Raw genomic sequence first — 19391 nt, 5'->3', positions numbered from 1 at the left:
GCCATTTTGACAAAAGGGCACTGTTGTTGTAATGAGGTTACACCATTGTAAATTCATTTGAAGGCAACAACGATCAGGAAGGAATAAATGGTCTTAAAGTCACATGGAACCTGTATTTTTATTACATCCAAGAAGCGATTCAGCAATACAGAAATTACATTCACAGCACACATCTTGTTAGCAGAATTACCAGGACACACGTAAAACAAGACACGACATTCTTGGACACATTTACAGTGACAATCAGTAGTACAGTGATGCGAAATGAAGAAATCATATCTGCAAACGTTATTCTTAGGCATAAAAAACATTTACAACATATTACTTTGTTTTAAAATCTTTGCAAAGTAGGCCACTGCATAAGAAACAATCAACGTGAATCCGCAAACGATAATTGCCTAAACGTTATATTTGCAAGCCAATAAATATTTACGTTTAAATCATCTGCTGTTAGGATTGGTGAACAGTGAAATGTTAGAAATGAAAGTTAAACTTCACAAAGTCGAGTACAGCACTATCACTCATAGCAATGTGAATGTGTAGGATACTCAGGATTTCATTACATAGAGCGGTATAATGTCGCATCTTGGACTCGATGGGGCCTGACGTTTCGGCGGATATTTTAACGTCAGATATGTGAACATGTAGAGAAACTGACAGTTCTGCCACGTACAATTAGTGCACAGGGCTGTTGACGATTCATTTGGTCAGGGTGCGTATGCGACGTTGTATTCAATTAGGTGTTGCGTTACGTGCCACTACGCTATGCAAACACTGGCAAGGGGTGTTGCGCTTAATGGGCCGGAATGCTTAGGAGCGCTTTTTCTACCGAGCGACCCGTGAGCCCACAGCTCACCACAGGGCGCTCACGGAGCTAACTCGCTGAACATTAGGTGGACGGTGTCCTGAAACAAACAAATTGAAATGCCCGCCGAACGCTCAGGGACCGTCCATCAGCGTGCTTGGCTACATACGGTACGAAAGAAGTTCAACATCGGTACACAGGAGCTGACTTCCGCCTGGAAGCGCCAAGACAGAGTGCTCTGCCCAGTGAAAGCACACCTTTGGTGTTAATCAGTTTAAGCCATGTATGGCTACACACACGAAACAGTGCAGTATTGCAATGCCACGCAAATACACAAACGTGTTTCCCCCAAAGCCACTGGGAAGAATTGTTTGCCTATAAACTACAGCACATTCTACAGTGAACGTAAAAGCACAGCATCTGCATAGATCAGGAACCCGTAGCAAAAACTGACAATTAAACACAGCGCAATTAACAATATCGCATTATTACCGTGCGACATAGGCACAAGATTAGAAAAAAAATTCAGAAGGCAAGGCCGATTCTGTTTTATTATTATTATTAAATATCGGGGTCTTTGCAGCTTTCAAATGGGACCTCCGATGAATTTGGCACACCAGCAATCACAAATTAGGTGTTTTTTTATTGCTTGTTAGGGATTCCGATTCATATATTAAGGCACCTTTCCAAAAAAACTATGCGTTTCACACCCATCTATATAAGTGGGCCAACGATGGCTTAAACATATTTATTTGCCAGCATAAAAAAAAAAACTGTCAAATTTCTCGGCATATTTGTCTTTCCAGTTGGATTTATTTAAACTCTTGATTAGGAAAAAAGGCAATTCATTGCCAAGGAGTAAACAACGTCATGTGGCAAATTTAAATAAATCACACTAAGGAACATGCGTGCAAGTTGCATCTTGGCAGGCACATTCTGACAGTTCAAAAGGCACACATTTTACCCAATACAACAGCGGAAGAGGCATTGTAAACAAAATATTTCCTAAGCTGCTGGCACGTACGCCTTGTAAGCATTGCAGTTTATTTTTAAGTGCCAGTGGTGTCACCTGGGCAATGCAATTGATTTTGTAATTCTAGCTGGCCAAGTTTAAACACTGCAGTTTAAAACCATTCCAACAGAGGGCGATGTTCAGAATGTTGTTGACAACTGATGTTTGAGTGCAGTGGGACTTGGGGCCCGTAATTTTAGATGGCATATTCAACATCCGAATTATTCCTTCAAAGCGTTGTACACCGATGTTGCTGTAAATGTATCATTACGATGACGTAAGTGGGTCAAGTTTATTTTTATAACTCCAACTTTTGAAGTCATGGGTTGGCCATTTTGGGGGAGGAAAATTGCCAGGTAAATTGCAGACAGTGATTGGTCCATAAGCACGCAAAAATTAATGTAATCAACACAATATCGTACATCTCTCCAATTCGGTTCACCAGCCATTGGCACGACCAATTAAAGTGCCGAGTCTGTCTTGAACTCTGCTCGTACCACCAAACGGCATGGGGTGTTTTCCTGGATTTGCGTGTGCCAACACAGCAAATAATGAGTACACTTAAATTAAAACGAGTGGCAATTCAAAACGTTTGCCCTGTAACACAATGTACCACGTCAATGCTGCGCGCTGGTTTAACGGCTTCTCACAAAATCACCACTCATCATTAAGGCAACTGTAATATGCTTTAAATGTTCTTCCTGCAGCCTTCCGATAAGTTTAAAGCATGAAATGTTGGTTATTTTGTGTACAACTTTTCTCATGGCCAAATTGCGACTTTAACATTTAAATACGCGCAGCGAACCCATTGCCGAGGTTTCTTTAGGTGAGACATTGTGGGGACGAGGGACGCAGCTGCCTCCAAGCACAAATGTTTGGACGGGTGTGCCAAGCCACGTGCTGTGCCCTTCTCAATTAACGCGGACCACCTACGCGACATGCCGTGCATGCCGAGTTAATTAACTGATCTTCCAAATCGTTTGCAAACATCCTCTCTCCTCCTCACTGCTCAGCTCAAATCTACCTACCAGTATTTCCCATTCATAAAATGTATAGTCACTCAATTCATCATTGCACACACACACACGTTGATTGGCTGACGATGAAACCTGAAGTGGATTGAGGTCAAAAGCACTGCAAATTGACCACCTCTGGTTGTCCTCGCAAGTATGCGGGCGGGCGGCGGTAGCAGCAGCGAGTCCCAATCAGCATCCAGGTCACTGGCCTCAGAATCTGGTCCGGTTTTCCCATTCCAAACGACACCCGGCCCACAAAGACAGATTCCACGCTGCTGCTGCTGCTGCTGCTACAGCGGACAAAAGTAGAAGCTTGACTCGTACACTTGAGCCAGGTCACCCAAGAGTACAACGACACCCAGGCAATTTAGGCAAGTCAATATTCACCCGTGTGTTACTCGCAGCCTGGGTTACACTGATTATGCTCACAGCAAAATTGATGGCACCATATTCATGGAGCATGACCGAATTAATAAATGCAGCAACCTTTGAGCAAAGGTCAGTCTTTTCCGACTGACAAACAAAACGGAATCTTTCAAAGGCTTGACTTTTCCCCCCCTACAATCAACACTGTATTATACGTGATCCATGTATAGACACCCCACCAAAATAATGAGACTAGGGAAAACGTTCGATTTAATTCAAGGCGTCTGCGCATCTCTCACCAATACACAAATAGAATCTTAACAACTCCCCTCCCTGTAAGGTATGCAGACAGACACCGCTTTCACGATATCCCATCACGTGCTGAACATAATTACGAGGGTAATTTAACTAATCAGCGGAGTATCTATAAACGGATCACCCTGTATACATATATATACATCCCTTAATCTGTTACAAATTGAATGCATACAACAATCAACTGAACACGAATTAAATTTCGGCAACTTTGGAAGTGTAATTATCAGCTGCATTTTACAGGGGGGAGGGAGTGGGGGAGGGGGGTGGGTGGGTCGTAATAACGGCGAGCGTCTGGGGTTAACGCTCTCTAACTCTCTCTCGCACGCGCGCAAGCGAGCGGTTAATCCGTCTGCGGGATGGAGAGGCCGGGCGCCTTGGGGTCGTCGAAGCGGTCCATGGTCTTGATGGAGGAGAGCATGTGCAGGGCATAGGTGAGGACGAGCAGCAGCACAAAGCCCGACACAAGGCCCATCCAGATGGCGGGCGTGAAGAACGAGGCACAGTCGCTGGCGTAGGCGAACGCTGTGCCGTTACGCATCGCCGCCGAGCCCTGGATCTGTGAGGGGTGGGGGCGTGGGGTGTGGGGTACACGCGCACCATGAGGATACCAACCTCAGAATGTCACACGGTGAATGCTGCGCTGGCGAGATGTTATTGCCTCCCCTGTTATACAAGAGGTCGTGGGTTCGATCCCGACCCTGACAACGCCTGCTGTATCACGTGAAGTTTGCACGTCTCTCTCCCCGTGGTTGCATGGATTTTTTTCCGGGTCCTCCGATTTTTCCCCTCCACATTTAGAATCATCATGCGCTTAAGAGTATTTTGGCTGCTGCTACAAATGTCCACGTGATGATAAACCACTTCGCTGAGCTATCATTTGTGTCCAAGTCGCTTCCGAAAAAGAGCTGCATAGGCTCAATGAGCCTTATCTTGTAAAATAAAAAGTAGTTTTATAGTATGAGAACGCTCGGCATGCATGCAGCCGCATTGTGCCATCGTTGTTTCTGCAGCGTGTAGCGATTCGGTCGTATTTGGCGACGTGGGTAAGAAATATTCAGCCTAAAGCTGTTTTATAAGAATGACCCACGGAAGGACCTTGGTAAAAACAGAAACTTTTTCCAGCGTAAACATCAAAACGTTCCAGACACTGATAGCGAACATGTCCCCGAGTTCACAGCCTTACAGAGCTCAAAAGAATTGTGAGCAAAACACCAAATATTCCAATGTTAACTTCATCCATGCATCATCTCACATCTTAAGCCACCAGCTTTATTGGTCAGAATTTGATCGATACATTGGCAGGAACGCATAGCACGCCCAATGCTGAAAAATTACTCGAATTGTGATAACATAAAGCCAGTGGCCACATTCATCAAAGGTTTATCTAAAACCTGGAGACGTTTCCTTTGACAGCTACACATTGGCTTTCATCCCGCTAATTAAATATCCCCAAAGTTGGAATGCATTTCATAACCCATGCGTACGCATGAGTTCTCTCCTCCGATTAAATTACTTTGCAAAGGGGGTTAACCTGAAGCGTCCCTCACCAAATCCCAATAAGCAGTTCATTTTTTTAGAACTGCGTTTCGTGTTAAGTTTGTTGTCCTTCCAACACACCTCCGATTAGGACAGTTGGCTACGTACGGTGGCAAGTTCAACATACATACGTGTATGATGGTGGTGGTGATGATACGGCCGTATGAAACGCTCTTCCTTTCGATATTAGGAGCGACTTGGAGCTATGGACTTTTACATCATCTAGATTAACAAACTCACTTCTTTAGAACTGCTTTTTGTGTTTAGTTTGGTGTCCTTCCCCCACACCTCCAATTTAGCACGGTTGGCTACGTACGGTGCGAGAGAAGTTCTACACACGTACAAACAAACCGATTTTTGTGATGCGTTCACCCCCTCCCCTGGCCTGGGTACCTGGAATCCCTCGATGGAGAAGTGGATCTGCCTCTGGCGTTCCGCGGGCGAGGCATCCGGGCCGAAGCTGCCCATGAGCACCATGCCACTGTGCCGGGGCTCCGAGTCAACGGCGCCACAGCTGTAGGAGTACTCGGAGGGGTTGGACGCCCAGCGCACCGCGTATTGCTCCGTCGCGTTCCACGATATGGCGTCGCCCCCCGCCGTCTCGTTCACAGCCTCCACGATCAGCTGCTCCACCGTCATCCAGTTCCGGTTGGACACCGGGTAATGGCGCTGGGAAAGCCTTATTCTGCAACAGGGAGATGGTTGAAACGCGGTTAAAACCTCCAAACGGAACACTGTTGACGTGCTAATTAAGCTGTCCTTGGTGGCAGGCGTGTACTGATAGGCACTAGCAATTTTAAATGTATACAGTCACTACTTCTCTGTTGTATTGAATTTAGTCAAATGTTTCCTTTGACACCATATGCTTTGCTGATGTGCTCTGTAATTTTTTGGGTCTTCAATTGTAAACATTCAATTGTAAGCTATTAAGCGTTAAACGTCTTACGTGGTAATAATGTACAAATGGAATATAACAGCATAATATTAAATTACAGCCGTTTTCTATCCACCATGGCCTCCAAATGCTGTGTCTGTGATTTGGGTTGTTCGACCATACTTTACCGCACTGGTAAGTGCGGGTTTATGAGCAGTAGGGGTGGGCATGACCAGTTCTCATACCGCATGCCACTGATGTTAGCGGTGGCCAGAAACCGAACCTGGGCAGCTGGAGTTGATAGCGCTGTGTGAGAACTGCTGCATAAATCTAATTAAACTGCAGTATAAATGTAATGAAACTTAACTGTCGTGTTTTAAATTACTTTATTACCTTCAGTATGCCGGACATCTGCCAAAACCGTAACGGCTCTCCATTTAGGCTGGCTTCGAAAACTTTGACTTTATAATTGAGTCACAAAAAATGTCATATAAAGCAAATACTTTTTCCTAACTTTGTTGTTACATTAACTTGTACTTTTTAATGCTTTCCAACTCAGCTTGAAAGTGTTCATGCATTAGCTCTGTGATACTGTCTGTACTACGGGGTCACAATAATGCTCTGAAAGATGATCCAATACGAACTCTACTATCGTATAAACCTGCTCTGAATGTAACGCTATTATTACCAACTAAATATTTCAGAAGGCATATAAATGTTGCAAAGCGATAAAAATGTATGCACACGCGCGTGACTTTTCGAACATGTTCACTCTGGTGCTCGCAAGGTGGCAATGATACATACTCAATGTTCAAGTTGGTGACTGGCAGATTGGAGATTCTCAAGTTTGAGTAAGATAGGACCAGCCTGAGACAAAAGAGACACAACACAGCTCAGTGCCATCTCTAATAACAGTGGTTATTCATTATCAGACACTGTTTCCACATACGATGTAAATGCATAGGGCACAGAAACGGACAATAAAAATTCGTAAGAGGCATCGATAGGACTTTAATAGTGGCTCAGCATTATTTCGTGGCAGGCTTTATGCAATACCTAAAAAAGCCCTTTTTAATTGCCATGTATTGTTATGACTTAATGGTTATTGTAAATCTGTTGAAATTTCCCAAATACTTACAAATTGTAAACATAACCCGATAAAAAAGCAAAAACCCAGTTTTAGTTAATTCAGCAAATTCAACAACGTTTGCATTTTGCATGTTAATGTCTAGCATTATTTGTCTTCGGCATATAATAAATAGCATGTTTATTTCAGATATTCACCCACCAAGATACTTGAAACCAGTGAGTGTTGTGCCCCCCAGTTCAGCATCTGAAGTACGATTTTCTGGGCCTTAACATTTTAAGCACCTACGGGCACTGACCCACACTCCTTTTACCAGGAAACCACTCAGATTAGCCCCGGGCTTGCTTGAACTGGGATTCACTTTCCCTCAGGCGCCACGGTGACGAGATGTTAACTACCTCGCCTGGTATCCGGGAAGTTGTGGGTTCGATCCCGACCCCGACGTCTGTATATTTGGAGTTTGCGTGTCTCCATCCCTGTGGTTCTCCAGCACCTCCGGTTTTCCCTCCACATTTAGAATTAACACCACGCGTTCAAAGTATGAGGCTGCTATTATAAAATTTCAAACAAAAAGCCACTTCGTTGCGCTATCATTTGTGGGCAGGTTGCTTATAAAAAAAGCCATATAGGCTAAGTGGGTCTATGAAGCTTCGTGAGGTCATGGGTTCGATCCTGACCCTGGCGCCTGTATATTTGGAGTTTGCATAACCTCGTTCCCCGCACCCCCCCCCCCCCCGTGGTCGCGTGGATTTTTCTTTCGGGTCCTTTGGTTTTTCACTCCACATTTATAATCAACACCGCGAGTTCAGAGTATTTGGCTGCTACTATACATTTCCGCACAACAATGAGCCACTTCGTTGAGCTATCGTTTGTGGGCAGGTCGCTTCTGACAAAGAGCTACGCATCTCAGTGGGCCTCACCTGGTAACACAAACAAAGACAATGTTTTAGCTCGCAGCTTTCGGAGCGCGCGCGCTTACGTAGAGTTGTCCGTGTCGCACACCGACGCGTTGCTGTTCACCAGCCCCGAGACGAAGGTGGCATTCGTGAGGTCGTACGTGGCAGCGGCAGAGCTGCCAAAGCCGACGAGGAGGCGGCGGGCCCAGAAAGCGATGCACGGCTGCGTGCCGTTCTGCACCACGAGCGGCGCGTGGGAGCCGGCAGGCGCCGGCGGGGCCTTGGTCGCCGCCTGCAGCAGCTGGCGGTTGACGTGCCAGTCGGCCGCGAGCTCATCCCGTCCCCAGTCGTTGCCCGTTGGCACCTGATCGAGATAAAGAAATAACAAAAAATTACACACTACACACTATACGCTACTACACTACACTCTACACTACACGGGCGTTCGAAGACAGTTTTTACGGAGGCGAGTGTGAGGTGCGTGGTAGTCGGGAGGTCGGGTGGAGGGGACGGGTGTCCTCGGTTGTGCGCCCCTCTTCCGGGAACTGGAGGGAGTGGATTATTGTTCAGAGCAACGTAAGTTCACAAGCTCGCATGTCGCGTGTCATTTATTTCATTTGTGGTGTTTTATTACATTGCCTTGCCATTTTTCCCCTGCCCCCCCCCTCGCATATGTATGTTAAACTTCTTTCGCCCCATACGTAGCCAACTGTGCTAATCGGAGGTGCGGCAGGTGGGGTAAGGACAACAAATTCGCTAGCGTCTAGAACACAGCACTACGAACCCGGTGACCCGAGTTCGATTCCCGCTCATGGCCATCACCAGTGGCAATTATCTGAACTGGTTTTGGGCCTCCTCTAGGTAGAGTCGGCCTTAAATGAGTACCTGGTGCGGTGTATAAAAACATCAGTACTGGGGAGACAAGGGGTGTGGCGTTGGCCTCCCACCCCCTCGTGTGCCGTGCACGCCTTAATAGATGCTCGCAAACAGCACTTGCCCCATCAGTATGTCAACGCTATAGGAGGAGTGGCAACGGCATGGGGAAGCCTACATCCAGCAGTGGATAGACCACGGCTGAGGATGAATAGAGGTCACTTGAAGGTATTTCAGAAATAGATCCATGACAGCCGCTTCCGTGGGCCGTTTCTCTCTAACACGAAGATGTGATGCGGGAACAAACCTTGGACGGCCGGCTTGCCGTGTACACGGCTGTGAAGGACTGGCCCCCTTCCTCAAGCAGTTTCATCACCTGGCCAATGATTTCATCTGTGCAAATGACAACCCACACCCGACATTCGGCACTCAATGACTTGGTCAGCTGTTTATAAACAGCCTGGGACTTTGACCGTGCGCGTTGCACACACACGCGGCTAAGCTATAATATCATGGCTATTACGCCCACTTGCGAACATTAAGGCGTAGAATGTGTGTAACATTCCGTGTTTATTAACATAACGCTTTATAAATACCAAATGACGCCGTGTAGTAGAATACATTAAAAGTTTTGGCAAACACGTTTTACGTTAATGAGCATCTTTACCACAGATAAAATATCTATAAAAATGTCAAATTTTTGTGTTCAAAGCACACCTTTACGCAAACTTTTTTTTATACATAACACAAAATAACCATGTTAGTGCTTAGATGTTGGGGTGGAGCAGTGGCAGAGAGGTTTGGGCACTGCGCTATGAACCCGGTGACCTGAGTTTGATTCCTATCCACGGCTAACATCCGTGGCAATTGATATCTGAACTGATCCTAGATATGCCCATGAACGGATCCAAATTAACCAGCGCGGTGAAGCAACTCCCATGAACGGTGCGGGAGGGGAGGCCTTCGTCCAGCAGTATATAAAGCGCTGTAAATTTTCTTAATATAATGACATTTATAACGTGCCAGATGTTGCAGACAAGTCAATAACTCGGAGGCGCGGAGCCAAGCTCAGGGATGCTCGTAAGCCTGACCCAGACAGACAGAGGCCTTCAAGTGTTTCTTGAAAGTCAGAGTGCATTTGATGTTGCGGATGTGGAAAGTGATAGAGTTCCACGGAACTCTGAATCCATTTCACACTGTGGCTCCATCAAGCTGCTTTCAGCTCATTTACAAGATGCAGACTTCACATTGATTTTGCCACAACACTGCCACGCTATTCCTTATTTAATGAGTGTACAAGCAACACGTACACAACAGGAAGGGGCGAGGCAGACAATATTGCTCTAAAAATGCTGACTGTCATTTCTGCCCCGCTGATGAATGATCTATCATTGCTGCATGGCAAAGCCAAGAAGCTGTGAAAAGACTTTTGTAACGCAGCTGTAAATTTGTCTAAACATTTACAGCGGCTGTAAAGGGCCATAGTGCAGTAATGCATTTAAATCTTCATCCGCACTCACCGTTCCTTACCGCATACAAAATATTGCACCGTGGTAATGGGTAAGTTGTGTAATAGGCAACATTCATTGCTATCTGCCTTCATTCCAATTAACCTATGAGCGCCGTATTACATCATAATCGCAACACGCATACTACTCGACGGTAGCTTAGACCCACAGGCATCTTCAAGTCATGTGTTTAAAACATCACTAAATAACCCGGAATGTGCCAGATCTTGCCAGGCAACAAAACACATTCCTGCGGAGGGAGCTGGTAGGAACGTTGGGTTGCTCGGTCAATGGCCAGGGTCAATGGCGGCGTGGTGTATTCCACAAATATGGCCGACAGTGAGGGCGGGCACAAGCCGGCGTGAGTAGGTTAAACGTTGAGCTTTATAAGGGCACCACGGGGTGAGCAGCCCCTCCCCACCCAGCCCCACCCCTCCCACCCTCCCCACCCAGCCCCTCCCCACTCTCCCCACTCAGCCCCTCCCCACCCTCCCCTCCGAGCCCCACCCTCCCCACCCAGCCCCTCCCCACCCTCCCCTCCCCACCCAGCCCCTCCCTCCCCACCCAGCCCTTCCCTGCACGACGGACGGACACAATAATCCCCTGTGGGCTGGTGGAACCAGTGGGTTCCTACCAGTATTAACTTGAATCTACGCTTATGGCAAACAAAGCATGTCGGTGAAAAGTCCGCTGAAAAGGCTCACGAATGAGACTCATCAGTTTAAACAGGTTAAATAAAATATACTGAAATTAACTTATCTTGACAAAAGCATACGGCTGTCAAGCAGTAGAGTACTGTATTGCAAGTAATTAACACCTGTGATGAGTCTTTCATTTAGAGACGTACATTGTGCATGTACAGCCCATTGTCAAGTTATCGATAAGCAATGGCCTCCTCCGATGCTGCGAAGATCTTGGGAGTCGTTTGACCATACTTCACCATGCTGGTAATTGCAGGTTGCGAGCAAAGATGTGGGAGCATGAAAGTACAATACAATGAATGTTGCTGCACTGCCGTGTGTTGCCCACAACGTAGCCTCGAAACAGTCTGTAACAACCGGTTTGTGCCTGGTGGTTGCCCATCCAAGCACTATCCAGGCTCAAAACCCGCTTAGCTTCTGAGATTCGAATAAGACTGGGTGCATTTTGGGTGAATTGGTTTAGAGGCAAGTGAATTAAATATACGTATTTTTTTTTTCAATAATGATGAACTTAACAAATATTGATGTCAACATTAAGACTCACTCACGCGTCAATTCATACATCTATACACCTCTAATGACGCGACCGTGTTTTATAATGAGAGGAAGTTGGACACAGCACTTACCATTTTTCGCCAATGCCCTTCCACGTGCCTCCTCACTTGCGCTGTGAACACAAAAATAAATGCGACGTGTTGCAAAAACTCACAAAACTCATTCACTTAATTGGACTTAGCAATGGCTAGGCCAGGGGTCGGCAACCTATGGCTCCGGAGCCGCATGCGGCTCTTTACGGGCTGCTTCTTGACGATATGTACGTATGTACAGTATGTACATAGATGCATTGCGGCTCTTGAAATACTGAATTTTGTACCGAATTGGAAAGAAATGGCTCTTCTTGTTATTTTGGTTGCCGACCCCTGGGCTAGGCTATACACCCACATGGGCTGACAAATGGCCAACCTCCAATTGTGTTTGTCTCGGCTTACGCCTATTCCCTTCTGCAAGTGTGATTGCCAGCTCCAAACAATGTTCTATGTAATCTGTTTCCGGGAGAGTGATTCTCAATTAAAATAATCTTGTCCATCTGCTTCTGAAAGTGTCATTCTCAGTTGCAGACAATCTGTTGTGTTATCCGTTTCTGCGAGCGTGATTCTCAATTACAATCTCCTACCCCAGGGGTTTCACGTATTTAGTTTGTCGTGTACCTCTACAAACATATATCCGTTTTATGTTTAAGTAAACTATTGAAACATGTCTCCGTTATAATTACATTTGCACTGTATTAACTCCATTTAATAAAAAAATGTTCCTGATTTTGTATATTCATTTCTTTAATGTCTATTGACCTGGTGGGTTGAGTCTTGACAGATCGTTTTTTCCAGCTGATGTTTTATATCAATATTGTTCAAGATCAATTTAACCTTTATTACCTTTATTTTGTGACGCATCCGAGACGCGATTGCATTTGGACAATATGAAAATTGCAATTGAATTGCATTGCAATCTAATATTTACACTTCAACAAGACAAAAATCATGACTGCTTCCAGTATTCTTGGCGCAAAAAAAAAACTAAGATCCCCCGTATAGCCTTAAACAGACTGTTGGGACAAGTGCTGTTTACGTGCACTTATCAAGGCCAGCATAGCACATGAAGGGGTAGATGGTGAGCACCATTCCCAGCCACCTTTGTCTACCCAATGCTGATGTTTACACACTGGTCCCGGTACTCATTTAAGTCTGAGTCGACATCAGGAAGCCCCAGCACCAGTTTGGGTATTTGTGAGTGGACTTAAGCATGAGCAGGAATCGAACTCGGGTCGCCAGGTCCATAGCGCAGTATATATGTTGAACTTTTTTCGCACCATATGTAGCCAACCCCTGCTCCCCACACAACAGCAACAACTGCCATTCACCACTAAGTGGCGGTGACGTTACCACAACTCTTGTGCCAGGCCATGTGCTCCCCATGCGAACGCACACACAGACACCACGCACACACACACGTAGAATCGTCCTGAGCGATCACCTTGCCGTAGCTGGGAGATGCACGACGGTGAGCCCCGGACTGTCTCGAGTCAGGGACGCCAGCGGAACAGGGAAGTCCTTCACCTCCGTGACGGCACCAGCCGTACGCTGGCTCAGCTTCGACGCCAGCTCATTGGCGGCCCACCAATCGACGGCGGGCAGCACGAGCGAGGACGGCGACGATCTGAGCGCCGTCTGCCCGAGGAGAATAGTGCGGCGTCTCGCATGAGGCAAGGCTAACAAGTGTGCATGCTGCTAATTACATTAGCCAGGGGAAATTAACTATCGCTCGTGTTAGTCCGCTGTTTGGCGAGGGCCTGCCCCACATTGCTTGGGTTTGCAAGGGCTGTTTGACCACTGGACATCTTGTGAAAAGGAGTTTTTTTAGCTCATTGGATTCCTACAGTATAAATAAATATTCTTATTCTGACCATGCGTCACCACACTGGTCATAGAGGGGTTTGATGAAGGTGGGGAGCATGAACATGGAAGCACCGAACGCACGGTAACATTATAGATGTTGTTGCACTGCCGGCTATTGCTCATAGCGTGGTCCTGCAGCCTATAACGACTGGTGTTGTACGGGGTGGTCACACACCCAAGTACTGAGGAGGCTCAAAACCGCGTAGAATCTGAGATCTGATGAGATCGGGAGCACTGCTGGTTGTTTCATCATAGGACCGATAACAATTACTATCATTAATGAAATCTGAATAGAAATATAAGCAGTGTATTAAATTTGTTAACGGGATGTGTAAATATGGGTCGTACAAAAGTCACGCAATTAAAGTTTTTGTTCATATTTTATTTCAATAACACCATCAAGGCGATGTGCAAAAAATGTACTCTTTGGTATTATGGAAATGCTATGCTCACACCTAAAGCTCCGCTTCCAATTCAGCCTAAAAATAAAAGTAGCCTAATTTTGTACCTGTACACTTGAGAAGGCATTTTCATTCCTTTTAGCAAATGCACCAAATCTTGTGAAGTCGTCAACGCTCAGCTGAAGAAAAACCAACATGAAACATTAATTAGTTTGTGGTCAAGCTTTACAGGTAAACTGATGGACACGGTAGGTCGCAGGCAGTATACGTGCAATGATCCAGGCGACACAGTGGCGAGACGTTAACTACCTCGCCTGGTATCCAGGTTGTGGGTTCCATCCCGACCCCGATGCCTGTATATTTGGAGTTTTCGTGTCTTCATCCCCATGGTCGCATGGATTTTTCTCCGGGACCTCCGGTTTTTCCCTCCCCAATTAGAATGAACGTGCGTTTTGAGTATTCATCTGCTATCAATTTCCACGTGATAAGCCACTTAGTTGAACTATCAATTGTGGCCAGGTCGCTTCTGAAAAATAGCTATATAGCTCAGTGGGTAAAAAAAAAAAGTTTAAACTCCTCTGCAAATGCCAGAGAGCTCAGGGGGGGGGGGGGCGGGAGGGGTTTGAGGCCTCTGGTTATGGTCACTCCAACTCGCCACCCACGGATCACCTTGTCCTGAATGAAGAGCAGTAGGAGCTGGCTCCGAGGCACTGGTTTGAGGAACTGCTGCTCCAGCTGTGACTCCGACACGATGTGGCCCACGTGTGGTGGTGGCTCAGAGCTCCACAGCGAACTGAAACAGGAGCAGGCCGCAAACAGACGGGAACAGTTAATTCAAATAACATAGCAACAAGGTGTCCACTATACCACACCTCCGGTTAATTGAAAATAAATTTTGGTTTCGTGTTACCCATGCGAGACCGTGTCAACGAAAGGCGAGCCGTAGGAAAAACGACGATTTATAATTTATGATGCAGCTGTAGTGAGTCCAACTGAGTCGCAGACGTTGTCTTGGGAGCAACACGTTTTATTAAACTCTCAGCACAACATACTCCAAGCTATTGACACACCATACTCTCGGGTGGTGACCACCCAATTAACCACGCTACGGCGGAACTAGACACGGTCCCACTATGCCGGTCTGGACCACAAGCTGGGTCCCGGACCGCGTGGCTGGAGGCTTCTTCAAGCTTGACGTGGATCTCCTGCCTCTCCAACAGGAAGAACCCCGAGCCCCTCTCAGGGCCCACCTTATCTTGGGCTGGGCGGGGACTGGCTCTGCCTCTCGCCCCGCCCACTTTCTCGATCTCTCTCGCCCTTGCCCGAAGGCTCTTGAGAGTTCTTCACGGACCATGTGACCACCCGTTGGCCCCCTCCACCAGTGGCCCCCCCTTCAGTTTCATCCGGTCACATGTCCCCAGGTCAGCTAGAGTATCATGCTCCCAACGTAACCCTAGCTGGCTGACACTCTCTCGCTCTCTCAACGGGAGCCCGCACCGCACGCTGTGCGTGGTGTCACCACGCCGCTTAACCAGCACTCACCCAAGCCCCCACTAGGGCTGGTACTACACCCCATGTCCAGGGTGTACACACAACAGTAGACATCCCGCCAAGGCCTCGCAGGCCCGGCACCACAGTGACATTCCCAGTCACTACACACCCATTACGCCACAATCGTCTCCAAGCGCAGAAATATGAAGGAGGAAAGGGGAGGAATGCATGCCACTGTGTGCTATCAATGCTTAGGATGGGGATGGTTTAGTTTTATTTGTATGTTTTTTTGGGGGTTCGTTTGCTTTCCTGTACTTTGCACAATCATGTTTTTGTTTCGTTTGTTGCTGTAACGTTCTTACCTGCCCCTTCCTGGACATCTGTGAAAAAGAGCTTTATATCTCATCAGATTCCTCCAGAATAAATACAAACTTTGATTCTGATTATTGGCCCGATGACGGTAGCTACACAGGCAGCCTGTAATCTGACCGTGTTCCGTCCAGTGCCCGCTGGGATGAATTGGCTTCCAGCTGCCAAACGAATAAGTTATGAGGTTGCGTTCACGACACATAAAGTGCGTGCCACAAATGAACTACAATACCTCGCTGACCTCGTCAAGGAGCGTAAACCGACACGCGAACTCCGGTGATCCGCGCAGCAGCAGCAGCGGCTTTTGTCTAGCCATCGAAACCAGTGCCGTCATGGCCCTCTACAATTACCATCACCTCGAGCAGCAACCTCCACCGTTCACAGTGTGAGTGTGTGAAGCGAGGTGCCGTGATTACTTGGCAGCCTTTTAATTGGTGGAAACTCACCACCAGCGCCGTCGTTGCCTTCTACGAGTACCATCACTTACATTAACATTAGCTGCCCCCCCCCCCACGCTGATGACACATGTGTTAAGATGTTAAAACACCAAATTGAAACCTTTTACAAGGAATTATGTCTGCATTAACCACATATACTTGTGGTCAGAATGTAAACAAAAAACATACTCTGATAATATATGCATTGTCTTCGAAACGGATTGGTCTACACCAGAGACAGCTTTCTTTCGAGCCAAGTCTCAAACGGTGTTAGACCAGAGGATGCCAAAAGGCGTACAACACAAAGACAACGCACTATCAGAGTAATGAGAGCTCGGGGTGAGCACACATGATTCCTTGTAAAGGTTTAATTTAGGTGTTTTAACGTATTAACACCTACATTTTGATTTAAAGCTTTCGTGACTGCAGGAATTCATATTCTTGGTTCTTTCGGTAAAGTCACGTAGAAGGGAAACCTGATGATGATTGCTTGTGTTGCAGTCGAAACGTCGTGAGAATGTTATTGTTTGATATTTTTATTATTTTATTGTTTTCCTTCTACGTGACTTTACCGAAAGAACCAAGAATATATTAACACCTGTTTTGTTGCCAGAAGAAAGGGGAAAACCTATTCTCATATTTTGGTACTGGCAAAGGAGGTCCCATGAAGTACCTTTATAAAGTTTGCCATTAGAGGCTAACCCCCTTTTCCTGATGATGACCGCTTGTGTTGCGATCGAAACATCGTAGTTTTTTGTTATTTTCTTTCAACCTATCTACGTGACTTTACCGAAAGACCCAAGAATATGAATTACTGCAGTCACGAAAGCTTAAAGTCAAGATTTTGCGTTAATGATTTCTGATTCCATACAAGGTAGTGTCACGGTGTTATTTCCCGTGTTAAATACCCGCTGAGCTAGACTGCTCTTCTGTCAAGGGCGAGTAGACACGGCCATGGATCGACCCAACTAGGCCGAGTTGATCCACAATCTGTGCACGTTGTAGTTGGACAGCCCCTCTGCCAATCCACTGCTGGATGAAGGCCTCCCGACTTTGCTTGATTCACAGCGATTAACTGGCCATGCTCCTCATTGGAGACTCCAAGCGTCGCACGTTGTTACCCACCCTGGCTTTGACATCCCTACAGTGTAGACACCGATGGTGTTAACCATCAGCCCGCGTTAGGGGCCGTCCATAAATGATGCCACGCGATTTTAAAGATTTTTGACCCCCCCCCCTCAAATTTGACGTCACAAAGCTCTGCCACCCCCAAAAAAAACATGCTTCAAATTGCTTTAAACTATTGTCATTGTAGTGCGTATTTAATGTGGCGCTGCACTCTGATGTTGTAGGAGAAAACATTTATTCAAAAGTCTATTTAATTAAGTAGAACGTGTTGTCTATATTTATTTAAAGTTGCGCATTTTGATGTGACGTCACATTTCTCACCCCCCCCCCCTCCTCGTCACACATCGTCACAAATGTCTGACCCCCCCCCCCCCCCAGGTGCGTGACGTCATATATGGACGGTCCGGTGCGGAATAAAATGATCGACCGTACTGAACCACACAAGCCAGTCTGGGTTAAATGCGGGGAGCATAGACGTACAGTACAATATATAGTTTTACATCGCCCCCTGGTGCCCACCACTCAACTCCTAAGTCGCGTTGTGTACGGCGGGCGCTCATTCACCATCAAGACTCTCAACTTTGCTAAAGTTCTGACGAGATCTGCTACAACCCGGGCGAATGGCTCATAGGTAGTAAACATCCATACTAAATTAAGTATTGTTGAGAGAGAAAAAACAGTTTAACTTCAATTATAACAACCTAACACACTCCCAGCGGTTAATGACATAAACGACAATTAAATAAAAAGCAAATCAGTGGTTAACCACCGAGGGTGCCGTGAGGGAGACCCTAATCCAGCAGTGGGACTTTTAACATGTTAACATCTCTAACTATATTGATTAGCACCCTTTGATTCTTTCGATAAAGTCACGTCGGTAGAAACAATAACAGATCACGACGTTTCGATCGCAACACACACAAGCAACCTCCCTACGTGACTTTACCGACAGAACCAAAGACTATAGATTCCTACAGTCACGAAAGCTTCCAATCAATATTCATATCGATTAGCACTGTACACGTACATAGATACACAACCATCCCCCCCGTGTAAGACGCAACAGAAAACTTGTTAGCGAGCTCTGAATGAAGTCCGGCACGGCGCCACAAGGCTGTGTGGCTGGCCAACACCACGCCCGACCGCCTTTGTCTCCCCCAGCGGCGATGTTTCACACACAAGCCAACATCAGCGACTCGTGTGAGGATTTCCTTTAGCGATGTTGCGGGTGGCCAAGAGCGGTAATGGACTCGCTGACACCCGGTAACTTCGCACACAGAACAACAACAGCAACTTAACAAACAAACAAAGTCACTCGCCTCTGTGTGGACCACAGCAGCACGGGCACTTGGTCTACACACAGGCAGCGCTGCTGGCACAGCACGAGAAGGACGAGACTCAGGGCGAAGTTCCATCTCCCCACGGACGCTGATGCCGCAGTGGCAGCCGACGCCATGGTTCAGTGGGGCGAGAATCGATTATGCGGAATCGTGCGTTATTAGATTATTGCGTTAACGATTCGTGTCAATTAACCGCGCAAAATAATCGATTACTTTGAGGAGGGGGGGGTTATTCAGATCGTTCGCGCCGTATATGGCGTTTAGGATACGTATTCACAACGAATGGGATGGAATGGATTTGAAAGTGCAGACGATAATCAGGAATGGGATCGTGAATCGAACCGCGCAATTCGGAATGACAGTGAATCGAATCTGCTCCGATGTCGACTTCCCTGCTGTCGGTCACGTGCCGCTCACGAGGTTATAGGCATCCACCGCGCTCCTAGAAAGTGCCTGTTCAATTTAACCGTAGGACCCAGGTGAGTTTTCAATTAATTTAATTAAACTAATCAAATCAAATGTAATCAATTCCTCCCGAATAAATTAAACAAAAATAGGAGCTTAATAACTGTTAATTCTTATGGCAAGATATCGTAAGGGTGCGTGTGATTTATTTTTGTTACTCGATTATTTGACCGATATAAATTTCCACACAACAAGCCACCATTTATAATGTCCAGGTGGCTTCTAAAAAAAGTACGTATCTCAAGTTAGCCTTACCTGCTCAAATAAAAAGCAGTAGTTTAATTGTGTTTAATTGTGGTGTACGCTCAGGAGTAA

The 19391-nt window shown here is 46.4% G+C and overlaps 1 protein-coding gene across 1 annotated transcript; it reads right to left on the bottom strand.

Annotated features, from left to right (window-relative positions):
• Positions 1 to 99: 99 nt before the first annotated feature.
• LOC144732899 (V-type proton ATPase subunit S1-like) lies at positions 100 to 18768 on the bottom strand. Its single transcript, XM_078614562.1, has 10 exons — positions 18591 to 18768; positions 14516 to 14639; positions 13954 to 14025; positions 13024 to 13217; positions 11619 to 11659; positions 9091 to 9176; positions 7994 to 8274; positions 6732 to 6794; positions 5447 to 5738; positions 100 to 4073 (listed from the first exon to the last, which is right to left on the bottom strand). The coding sequence occupies exons 1-10, from the start codon at positions 18725 to 18727 to the stop codon at positions 3858 to 3860; spliced, it is 1506 nt and encodes a 501-aa protein (XP_078470688.1). The 5' UTR covers positions 18728 to 18768; the 3' UTR covers positions 100 to 3857.
• Between the last annotated feature and the right edge of the window lie 623 nt (positions 18769 to 19391).

Source organism: Lampetra planeri, chromosome 44 (genome assembly GCF_965212315.1).
Source record: "Lampetra planeri chromosome 44, kcLamPlan1.2.h2, whole genome shotgun sequence".
In the NCBI taxonomy this organism is placed as follows: domain Eukaryota; kingdom Metazoa; phylum Chordata; class Hyperoartia; order Petromyzontiformes; family Petromyzontidae; genus Lampetra; species Lampetra planeri.
The sequence above is the reverse complement of the archived record's forward strand: the minus strand, read 5'-3'. Positions and strand labels throughout refer to the sequence as shown.